This window comes from Mirounga leonina, unplaced genomic scaffold (genome assembly GCF_011800145.1).
Source record: "Mirounga leonina isolate KUSES-001 unplaced genomic scaffold, KU_Mleo_1.0 Mir_94, whole genome shotgun sequence".
Taxonomy (NCBI): domain Eukaryota; kingdom Metazoa; phylum Chordata; class Mammalia; order Carnivora; family Phocidae; genus Mirounga; species Mirounga leonina.
In genome coordinates, this window is record NW_023270855.1 from 58775104 (window position 1) to 58786999 (window position 11896).

The following is an 11896-nucleotide window of genomic DNA, read 5'->3' on the forward strand; positions in this document are numbered from 1 at the left end:
CCTGGTGAATCCGTGCCAGCTCACGTGTCGTGCCGCCCGGTGAGTCTGTGCCAGCTCGTGTGTCGTGCCGCCCGGTGAATTGGTGTCGTAGCCACGACACGCAGAGGCACGAGCTTTTATGGCTCAGCAGTGGCGGTGACATCAGTCCCAGCGACTGGTCCCAGCAGTGAGGTGCCCCGCACTGGGCCGCCCTCCACAGACCCTCCCACCATTCCATCTCACCCTGCCACTGAGGAGACCGAGGCAGAGATGCAGCTCACAGGGAGCCATGCTGAGACCCACGCAGTCCCACCCAGGGACAAGCCTAAGCATGCAAAGAGCCCCTCCTCAGGGTCTAGTCTTGCTGTACGTGCAATTCCAACCAACCTACCAGCTGCTTCCCTGGTCTGAGGGCTGGGACAGCTGTGATCACAAGGACACAGAAATGCTCATCAGGACAAAGTTAAGGCAGAGACCCAGGCCCCTAGGTCAGGGCAACCCTGCCTCAGTGGTCCAAGGTGGGGCTGGGGGCTGTCTGGAGGGTGGGAGTGCCTTGGGGTGGACCAGGGGCACTGAGCGGGGTCGAGGGGGCATCGGATGTGCCCTTAGGACTCTGGGCTCCTCCCCCCAGCATCTCCACAGGACACCAGCCCTGGGCCTGTCTACTTCCTGGACCCAAAAGTCACCCGGTTTGGCCGAAGCTGCACCCCTGCCTACTCCATGCAGGGCCGGGGCAAGTCTCGGGGTGAGTATCTGACCAGTGCTGCTCCACAAGGACCCTGCCTTTTCAGAGTCCTCTCCTTCCCTTCCCTTCACCCAGTTCTTGGAACTTCAGTGTCTTTGGATGACAAAATCAAGGGGCTCTGAGGAGGGGCTGGGGGCCCTGAGAGAACCTGAATGCGTGAAGTGGGCCAGGGTGACAGTGACACTGAGCACATGTGGTGCTGTGAGGGCAGCTGGGGCTCATCTTTGGCATGGGGGGGACAAAGGGCATGGTAGGGACTGTGGAGAATACAGCAATCCCCTTCACGGGCTCCAATCAACTCACTTCCACCTGACGTACCTGATTAAATGACCTGATTCCAGTCTCCCATCCACCCACCCTTTCATCTTTTGACCTATCACCCATTTGCTCATCCACTCACTGATCCTTCAGTTCATCCATCCATCCATTCACCCACCTATCTATTCAACCTACCCAACCATCCACTTGTTCAATCATCCAATCCATCTATTGATCCACTGATTCATCCATCAACCTATTTATCCATCCATCTACCTCTCCATCCACCCTCCATGTATATTATCCATCCATCCATCCATCCATCCATCCACAATCCATCAACCCATTTATCCAGCTACCCAATCATCTACCCATCCACCCACCCATCCATCCTTCCTTTCATCCATCCATCCATCCATCCACCCAATCACCCATCCATCCATCTATCCATTCTTCCATGATCCATCCATTCATCCTTCCATGATCCATCCATTCACCCTTCCATGATCCATCCATCCACCCAATCATCCATCCTTCCATCCATCCCTCCATCATACGTCCATCCATCCATCCTTCTATGATCCTTCCATCCTTCCATCCCTCCCTCCCTCCCTCCATCCTTCCTTCCATGACCCATCCATTCATCCTTCCATGATCCATCCATCCACCCACCCAATCATCCATCCATCCATCCACAATTCAGCTATTGATCCAACTATCTACATATCCATGGATCCATTCATCTACTTATTCACTCCTTACCCAACCACTCACCACCCATCCTTCTACTCATTCATTCAAACATGTATTAAGCTGAGGAGATGAAGTAGATTTGACATACCCATGCTTTTTATAAGACCCCAGTCTGGGGCACCTGGGTGGCTCAGTTGGTTAAGCGACTGCCTTCAGCTCAGGTCATGATCCTGGAGTCCCAGGATCGAGTCTCACGTCGGGCTCCCCACTCAGCGGGGAGTCTGCTTCTGCCTCTGAACCTCTCTCCTCTCGTGTTCTCTCTCTCATTCTCTCTCTCAAATAAATAAATAAAATCTTAAAAAAAAAAAAAAGACCCCAGTCTGGTGGTAGAGTTAGGTCCAGGTGAAGACCATCCCACCTCACTGTGCTCATGTCTGGAGGGGAAGACCCAAGCCTGGGGGAGGTCCTTGGAAGGGCTGCGAAGGCTCTGCCTAGGAGGAGGGGGTGGGAAAGGCAGCAGGAAGGAGGGGGCTTTGGGGCTGTCTGGAAGGAAGAGAAGCAGCTCCTGGGAGGTGGGAATGGGAAAATGGAAGGTATGCCTGGCAGAAGGTTGAGTGTGGGCAAAGGCCCGGAGGCTTAAAAGAGGACGGGGCAGGGGGGTGCCTGGGTGGCTCAGTCAGTTAAGCATCTGACACTTGATTTTGGCTCAGGTCATGATCTCAGGGTCCTGAGATTGAGCCCTATGTTGGGCTCACACACTGGGCGTGGAGCCTGCTTAAGGTTCTCTCTCTCTCCCTCTGCCCCACTCTCTCTAAAACCACAAAGAGAGAGGGAACAGACTACTCTACAGGGAGGTCTGGGAAGCAGGAGAGATACCTTAGGGCTGCTCGAGAAGTGCTGTGAGTTCCAGGAAGCATAGGGGCAATGGGCAGCCATGCAAGGTCTTTGAGCAGGTGAGGACTCCTGCCAACCCTCCTGTCTCATTCTTACAGGTCTGGAGGTGACACCAGGCCCTGGGGCCTACAGCCCAGAGAAGGCAGCCCCTGTGCGTCACCGGACGCCTCCGGCTTTCACTCTGGGATCCCGCCTGCGACCACAGCTCCAGGACACCTCAGCCCCTGCCCCTAACACCTATATCCTGCCCTCCCTCTGGGGCTCCCAGATATTCACTAAGCCCAGCAGCCCCAGCTACACAGTAGCAGGCCGCACACCCCCCACTCGCCCCCCTCAGGACCCTGCTGAGATACCAGGTCCTGGCCAGTATGATAGCCCAGACCCCAACACCTACCGTCAGCGCCGGCCTGCCTTCACCATGCTGGGCCGGCCCCGTGCCACACGCCCCCCGGAGGAGACTCCTGGGCCTGGTGCCCACAGACCTGAGCAGGTCACCATGACCACAGTCAGGGCCCCAGCGTTCACCATGGGCATCCGCCACTCCAAAAGGGCTACCACCATGGGTGTGGACACCACACCCTGACACCTTTGGGGTCAGGACTCCCAGCTGCCCCTGGACCGAGCCTCAGTTTACCTCTGTGGTCACATGGGGTGTGGGCAGGCCCCTCCTGAGCCTGGCTTTGGCTGGTGGGGTGCTTGGAGAAGTGGGGGGCAGGTGCCTCTTTCCTCCTTTTTTCTGAATTCTGAGGTCCTTCTAGGCCACTTGCTTCTTTTGGTCCCTGGAGGCTGTGACCCTGCGGCCCTGTGCAGGGTGAGCTTCCGTCCAGTGCCCCAGTTTCTTCCTTCTGGTCACACCAGGCCAAGTCAGGCCAGGCAGAGAAAGGGAGAGCCCCAGCCCTCCCCAGCGGCTGGCTGGGGATGAACTTCCTGTGTCCTAGAACTCGGTGTCCACCCTGCTAGGGCCTGCATCCCCAACACAGCTTGGATTTCTGCTAAACTTGGGCTCTTCCCTGCTTCTCAAGGAAGCACAGCTGCCTGCGCTGGTCCCAGCCCCAAATCAGGCTGATACCCCTCCCTCTAGGGGCCTGCCAATAAATCTCTCTGTGGTACAAGAGCTGTCAGCATCACACATGTGAGTGCATTTAACCCGCTGTCCACATCAAAGGAAGGAGACTTAAATGCTGCTCTTAAGATCCAGCCCCCCAATTCTGCAGCCCCTGGGGGACTGGATGGGACCAGAGGAGGGATCCAGGGCTGGGTAAGAGCCAGGGCTTTGAATGGGGGAAGCCAGGTAAGCTTCTTGGAAGAGGGGACATTGAAACTGGGTTTTGAAGGATGTATAGGAGTTTAATGTATTCTAATTTCCATCATCAGTAGGTGCCTACCATGTTTCAGATATTGATAAAGATCATTTAAACGTCACAGCAACTCAGGAGGCAGTCAGTGTTTACTGAGAGAAAATGGGGCTTTGGAGAGATTGGACCCTTGCCTGAGGGCACACGGTGAGCCCTTGTGTCTCTCTGATGCCAGGATTTGAATCTTGGCCATTGGGCTCTGTTCCTGCCATGCTTCCCTAGGGACCGGAAGGAAACACATGGATGGTGTCATGTGACTGAGCCTCCTGTGTGATAAGCCCAGGTCTTATAAACCCCTGACCCAGAAAGACCCTAACCCAGGAGCTTGGGAGGGACAGACTGCCACCATGAGGAGATGGCCCAGGGGTGGCACCTCAGGCATGACCTAGAGGGGTTCTGAGATGCATGACCCTTACTCTGTCCCTTTCCCCCAGCCTGGAAATGCCAAACTTGAGCATGCACCCCTTTACCTATGTAGGTGGATACACACCAGAACTCCTACACATACATGCACACCCACCCCTCAGGAGAACCCAGATGCCCCCCTCACATGCATACACATGTTCAAATCTACACACAGTAGACAAACAGGCCAACTCTCATACGGTCCACATGTATGTAGAGACACACAACACACACAAACCCAGATGGAGGCTCCAGACCCCGACAACGCCCCCCCACCAGCAGACCCCAAGGACTTGACCGCTGTATACCCTCTCATCCCGACCCTGCAGATGCACCAGAGCAGTCCCAGCGTGACACACGCAGGCTTGGGGCAGCATCACCGACCCCCGCCCCACCCCAACGCCGGCCAATCCGCCGCGAGTCCCTCCCCCGCTTCGCCTCCTCCTCCACAGGCTTCGCGGGCCACCGCCAGGCTGTGATCTCATTTCTCTGATTTATCGATCCCGCTCCAGGCAGCCTCACCCCTCCTTCCCCACCTGCCCGCGCGCCCCGGCCCCCTCCCTTTGTTTCCCGGCAGTCAGCCCCACCCCAGGCGGGGGAGGGGAAGGAGGCTCTGTCGAGACTGAGGCCAGGAGGCTGGGTCCTGCGATGACCGTGGCCTCTCGACCCTCGGTGCAGAAGGAATCAGCCTTTGAGGTCTGGGTGGGGGACAAAGAGGCTGCGGACGGAGGGGCAGGCCGGCCTGAGAGGCCGAGGCCCAAGAGTTCAGTTGGGTTGATGCCAGACAGAGCTCCCCAGAAATAGAGGAGGAGCCCGTGACCCCCCAGCTCATGCCCCTGGCTTACAGCCTGGAAAACTGAAGCCCAGGGAAGAGCAGCAGAAGGGGGACTGGGCTTCGCTCCTCCCTCCCAGACCCAGACAGCCCAACCCACACTCCTGGGCCCGAGTCTCCGCTGCGTGCCCCTCTCTGGGTCTGTTTCCTCATTAGGAAACCGAGCAGGGCATAATTTTCAAGTACCTTTCAGGTGGAACAGTGGGAAGGGAGGGGCCTGACCTTAGGGTTTGGGGCTCTCTCCTTCCCTGACCGCGTCCCCACCCCTTTCCAGGCGTCAGTTTTCCCACCAGTCAAAAACGGGAGAAGGCAGGTGATTTCTGTCTCTCCCACCTCTGTCCTTCAAGGAATTTGGGCAACGGGTGGGGGCGAAGCTGGGGTCGCTGTCCGGGTCTTGGATTGGAAACATTGCTCCCTCCCTGGCTGCTGGATCCGAGGCAGCGTCCATGCCTTCAGCGGGCCTCAATTTCCCCAGCCTCCCTGCAGGCGCCGGGACGCCCAGGGCCCGGGTCCCAGGGGCGCAGCCCCCCGCGGCTGCGCGCTGGGACGGGCGGATGACATCACCGGGCCGGGGGGCGGGGAGGGAGCGGGAGGCAGCGGGACGGAGGGGAGGGCCTCCTCCGCGCCAGGCGCAGCGCCCGGTCGGGCTCGGTCGGGCGACCGCGGCCATGACGCAGGGTCCGGGCGGGCGCACGCCCCCCGCACCTCCTGCGCCCCCGGAGCCCGAGGCGCCCACCACCTTCTGCGCGCTGCTGCCGCGCATGCCGCAGTGGAAGTTCGCCGCCCCTGTGGGCTTCCTGGGCCGGGGCCCGGCGGCACCGCGCACGACCGGGGGCGCGGGGGCCGCCGACTCCCAGCCCGAGCCGGTCGGCCCGGCGGGCGTCCCAGCGCTGGCGGCGGCGGTCCTGGGCGCCTGCGAGCCGCGCTGCGCCGCGCCTTGCCCGCTGCCCGCGCTCAGCCGCTGCCGGGCCGCCGGGGCCCGGGGACCGCGCGGTGCGCGGGGGGTGGCCGGGCCCCCGGACGCCGCCGCCGACGAGTGGATCCGCAAAGGCAGCTTCATCCACAAGCCGGCGCACGGCTGGTTACACCCAGACGCCAGGGTCCTGGGGCCCGGGGTCTCCTACATCGTGCGGGTGAGTGCGCCGGCCGGGATCCCTGGGATTACATCTTCCCCGGACTCCTAGGTTGGGGCTCCCCTTCCCCCTTCTCTTCGACCCTGAGAGCCAGGTCTCTCTTCTCTACCCTTACTCCTCTCCCCACCACCCCGGACCCCCATCTCCAGCCTGCGCGACGCTGGCCGCCCCCAATGGGGCGGTGCTGGGGTCAGGGTTCCCACGGCGTCACGTGGGGAGGGGCGGGGAGAGGGCGGCAGGTGGGTGGAGAACACGCATGCGCAGGTGAAACATTCTCCCTCTCCATTGGTATTGCTAGAGGAGTCGGTGGGGGGAGGGCTTCGGTGGGCGCATCCTATCCCCCCGACCACCATTAAAAAGCGTCTTCGCTGACCGCCGGGTCGGAACCTGCAGATGCCTTGGCCAAGGTGGGGGGCGCGGGGAAGGGGTATCTGGAAAGGGGCCGCGCCCAGCCAGACCGCAGGATTCGATGGGAGACTGTGGGACTCGGGATGGGGTGTAAAGCGAGGGACCTTCTTTTATCCTGGTGCTTTATTGTGAACCTTTCAAACAGACGGAAGAGTCGGACGAATAGAGCACCTGTGTATCTCTACCTACGACTGTAAACATTTTACCTTCTCTTCGCAAATGTCTACCCCTGTGTGTGCTTTTCGGCGAACCAGTAGAGTAAGCTCCCCCTGTGACACTGACTGTTGAGTGCTTCCGCGCGGTCTCCCAAGAAAGCGGTCATCTTACCCACAGCTCATTGTTCCGTCTGAGAAATCACCAGAGATTCCAAAATGTCATCGAATATTGGGCAGGATTCACACCCCCTCGATTGGCTTTTTGGGACCAGGACCCTGGAAGTTAATGCGTTTGCATTTGGTTCTGTCTGTTCCCTTTACAACTGTCCCCAACACTTCCTGTCCCGTCTCTCCCAGGGCTCAGTTGAGTAGTGTCCCCTGCTGAATTCATGTCCATGGGCACCTACAAATGCAGGCTTCTTTAGAAATAGGGTCTTTGTAGACATAATCAAGTTAAAATGAGGTCATCCTGGAGTAGGCTGGTGTCGTCGTCAGAAGAGGGAAATGACACAGACAGGGAGAAGCCACGTGAGGAGAGAGGCAGAGGTTGCAGATGCTGCCACAGGCTTGGGGGCCCAAAGGGTTGCTGCTTACCACCCCCAGGAGCTGGAGGAGGCTGGAAGGACCATCCCCTGGGGCCTCCAGAGGGTACGTGGCCCTGCCTACACCCTGATTTTGGACTTCTGGGTCTCCAGAGCTGGGAGAGCATAGCTCCCATGGTTGTAAGCTGCCCGGCTTGTGGTACTTTGTTATGGCAACCCCAGGACAGTACTGTGTCCCTGGTAGTGTCGCCATTTTGAGTGTCCCCCCGACCCTCCCTCCTCCATGCGTGGTCTGGGTCTGAGCATCGTATCACAGGGGAGCCTAGGAGATGCATAGAGCCTCAGGCCTAACCATGGACTTGCCAGGGCCATGGACTGCCCCACACCCGGGATCTGGCCCTTTTCTTGTGGCATCTTTTAACTTGGTGCCTTGCCCTTTCTTTTCCTGAATCCTGGCAATGGGTCTCCTGGCTTGACTGGGTTCAGGATTGGCTTTGTAGCAAGGATGTTTCATGGATGGTTCTGTGGACTTCAAGCACGGGGAAGCCGAGTCTGCCCCTTGGCTGTGGGTACGGGGGGTTTAGAATGTTCAGAATTCAGATGCTTGCATTGCGGGGTGCAGGCTGTTGGGTTATTCCCATGATCATGACTTTTTTGTCAACGCAGCAAATATCAAATGCATGCCCGTCCTGCCGGGCACTGACGACCTGGTGGGAAATAAGGAAGATCTGGTCCCTGCTTTTACCGGGCTTAGATTCTAGAGACAGTAAATACAGAAGAGAACAAATAAATGGCAGATCTTGGCAGGTGCTAAATTAAAATGCAGAAATTTAAATAAAGTGATGCCAGAGTAAGCGACTGGGTGGTTACTTCAGCAGGGGTAGTAAGGGAAGGCATCTCTCGGGAGATGACTTTTAGACTGAGACCTGAAACCATGAGGCCTCAGACACGAAACAACTAGGGAAGAGAGTTCCAGGCAGGGGCACAGCAAGTGCAAAGGCCCAGTGGCAGGGAATGAGCTTGGCATGTTTGGGTAACAGCAGGGGACCCATGTGTCTGGAGCTTATGGAGAGAAGGAGAGGAATAAGAGATTTGTGGGCAAGTTTGCGTGTAGGTGGTTTTAAGCAGGGATCAAAGGGTGGAGTTTGAAGTTTTGAAAGGGTCTTTCTGGTAGCTCTGTGGAAATGGGGTGGGGGTGAGGGCTAGAAGGGCCGCGGAGGGACCCAGGAGGGGGCAAGGAGAGATGACCTGGACCAGGGCAACATGGGGGTGGAGAGAAGGGGGGACACGTCTGTGGAGATGGAGCCCGCAGGTGTCTCTGATAGATGAAGGGCCCTGACCTGGGCCCCATGGGGTCTGAATCAGTCTCGGTCCTCTGCTTTGTTTGCCTGGAAGCCTCACAAAACCCTAGAATGATCCCTGTTTGAGATGAGAAGGCGGAGCCCTGGCGGACAGAGACGGGAATTTGGTGTCTGAGTTCTAGGCGCACAGTTGAGTGCTGTGCGTGGATCGGTGTGCATTATCCTCACAACCCTGAGGTTGCCCACCCATTTTACAGATGAGATGTCTCCGGCTGCATCACCCTAAACCGCACTCAGAGCATTGAGGTACAGGATGTCCATTTTCTCACGTGAGAAGAGACCCCGGGCGGCAGCTCTGTGGCTGTTTAACTCAGCAGCTCGGTGACCTCATCATGGATCCAGGCTCTGTTCATCTGTGTTGGGGTGAATAACATCCCCCCAAATTCATGTCCACCTGGAACCTTAGAACGTGATCTTGTTTGGAAACAAGGTCTTTGCAGATATAATTAAGAAGAGGTCATGCTGGAGTAGGGTGGGCCCTGAATCTAATGTGTCCTTGTAAGTTGTGTGAGGACACCTGGAGAAGGGGGCCATGTGAAGAGGGGGGCGGAGAACAGAGTGACCTGGCTGCCGTACAGGGACACCAAGGACTGCCAAGCTCTGGAGGAGGCAGGAAGGACCCTCCTTGGGGTTTCCAGCCCTGAACACCTAGATCTCAGGTCTCCGGTCTCCAGACTGTGAGAGAATATGCTTCTGTTGTTCCACGCTGCCCCATCTGTGGGGTGACAGCCACCCCAGGAGACGAGTACGCCACCCTTGACATTGACTTCCCTCTCAGACCAGGTCCTCTCCTGGCTGTCCCACCATCCTACAGAAAAGAGCGTTCTTCCCGTGGGGTCCTTTCATGAGTAAGGGAGCCTTTCCCAGAAGTGCCCAGCCAGCTTCCCCTCATGTCTCATTGGCCAGAGTTGTGTCCGGTAACTTTGCCTAAACCAGCTGTGTGGTGAACCTAGATCATCACTGCCCAAAGACCTTCCTGAGGCGATGGAATGTTGGAGATCTCTGCTGTCCAATATGGTAGCCCCATGTGGCCACGGAGCCCTTGAAATGTGGCTAGTGTGACAAACGAACTAAATTTTAATTTTACTTAATTTTAAATTAAATTCAGGTGGTCATACGAGACACGTGCTTGCCCTGTTGGACAGCTCAGCTCTAGTTGTCCCCGATCTTCTGACCTTTCTGAAGGGTGGATGTCTGAGCAAAATTTTGTTGTTAACAAAGTGAACCCGGACTGTGGACAAGCCAGAATTTGCATCAAGCTCTGTGGATCACCAGTCCTGTCTTCCTCTCACTCATACCATTTTGACACATTGGACTTCCCCTTTCACAAAAATTCCACTGATAGGACCTTTCCGCTTTTTAAATTTTTAAAAAAGATTTTATTTATCTATTTGAGAGACAGTGTAAGCGAGAGAGAGGGAGCACATGAGCAAGGGCAGAGGTAGAGGAGGAAGCAGGCTCCCCGCTGAACAGGGAGCCCGATGTGGGGCTCGATCTCCCACCCCTGAGATCATGACGTGAGCCGAAGACAGATGCGTCACTCACGGATCCACCCAGGCGCCCCGAGAGCTTTCTGCTTCTTTGAGGTGCCCTCACTCATGCCCTCTCACAAGCTCTCCGTGAACGAAAGTTTCTCAGCTGTGTGCCCAGCTCTGCTCATGGTGCAGTGGGGCACAGAAAGACAGTGACCCTGGCCAGGTGGACTGGTTCTGGCTGGGGAGGGAATGGAGCTCAAGCCTGCACACATGTCAGTGAAATGACCAGGACTCTGTGTCACTCAGTTTTTCCTGAAGTGTGGTTTTCATATGCTGGTGATATGCAAGGGAACCATGGGAGGTTAACTGAGTAGAGATGTTTTTACCTGAAATACAGCTTATTCCTCAAAGCAAGGGGTAGGGTGTCTCCAGGATGACTTAATTCAGTGGCTTGACAACATCCTTAAAGACCTGGGTCTTTCCATCTTTTTGTGCTGCCATCTTTAGCATGCTGGCTTAGCTGCCCTCATGGTCACAAAATGGCAGCCACAGCACTAGGCATCACACATGGATCCAACCATGTACACTGGAAGAAAAAGACTATCTCTTCCTTAGTTCTCTTTGTAAGAGACTGTCCACCATTCCCCCCACCCCACCCTGCCACACCTCATTGGCTCCAAATGGCAAAATCCATTCATAGCAAGGGGGATGGGATTACCAGATTGGCTTAAACCAATGCTGAACAGTGTGTGGTGCCCAGACATCTGGGAACTTGTTATAAATGCCCATTCTTGGGCTCCACCCCAGAGCTGCTGAGTCAGAAACTCGGGGTGGGCCCAGCAATCAACGTTTCCTGGTGATTCCAACATCCGTTAATGTTTGGGAACCACCAGTTTAAGACAACTGCTTGTAGTCCTGTTGGATTAACTGCTACTTATTTATACCCAGTATTTCATAACCCTCCACCACGAAGCGAACTTCAAATGTATATATATGTAACACCTCCCTGCACATTTATTTCCCCTGAGAATTGATATGATGTAACAAAGCAGCAATAAAAAGGAGAAACACAATGACAACAATGCATAATAACTTAAGATATGTTTCAATATGTAGATGTGTAGACTTCACTCCTGTAGACGCACAGGGGGGTGGGCAGAAGCTTCCCTAGACACAGGGCGTAACTCCAGCAACTCAAACACCATTGGATTTGCTGTAGGCAACGTGATATCCTAACCTAGTGCACAACTCCTGGTAACGATTCAATGTGTATTAAGACCGTCCAGAAAAGTTAAACAGAAACCCCATGTGACCCAGTCATCCCACGTCTGGGTGTACAAAGGAGTAAAAGCAGGGACCCCAACAGGTACCCACAGCCCCGTGCTCACAGCCGCACGAGTCACAGAGGCCAAAAAAATGGGGGAAACACCGCAGTGTCCACCCACAGATGAAGGATGCACCCAGCACGGTCCATCCATGCGCGGGAACATGATCCAGCCTCAGGAAGGAAGGGACCCCGGCACCTGCCACGACGTGCAGGACCTCAAGGACACGGGGATCAGCGAGAGGAGCCAGACCCAGAAGGACACATCCCGCAGGGATGGGGCAGGGGGTGGGGAGTCCGTGCTTCACGGGGACAGAGTCTCCGTGTGGGGAGATGG

The 11896-nt window shown here is 56.4% G+C and overlaps 2 protein-coding genes across 3 annotated transcripts in view; both read left to right on the forward strand.

The window, feature by feature from the left end:
• Nucleotides 1-3607, forward strand: part of ODF3L2 (outer dense fiber of sperm tails 3 like 2) — a 6587-nt gene extending 2980 nt beyond the window's left edge. The window contains exons 3-4 of the mRNA XM_034996632.1: nucleotides 611-724; nucleotides 2668-3607. Of these exons, the coding sequence (XP_034852523.1) occupies nucleotides 611-724; nucleotides 2668-3152 (599 nt within the window). The 3' untranslated portion in view covers nucleotides 3153-3607. The remainder of the gene's footprint in view (nucleotides 1-610; nucleotides 725-2667) is intronic.
• A 2138-nt stretch (nucleotides 3608-5745) lies between these two features.
• Nucleotides 5746-11896, forward strand: part of SHC2 (SHC adaptor protein 2) — a 29696-nt gene continuing 23545 nt past the window's right edge. The window contains exon 1 of one of the 2 annotated variants that reach the window (XM_034996629.1): nucleotides 5746-6294. In XM_034996629.1, coding sequence (XP_034852520.1) covers nucleotides 5830-6294 — 465 coding nt within the window. In that variant the 5' untranslated portion in view covers nucleotides 5746-5829. The remainder of the gene's footprint in view (nucleotides 6295-11896) is intronic. The other variant, XM_034996631.1, reaches the window with a different exon arrangement.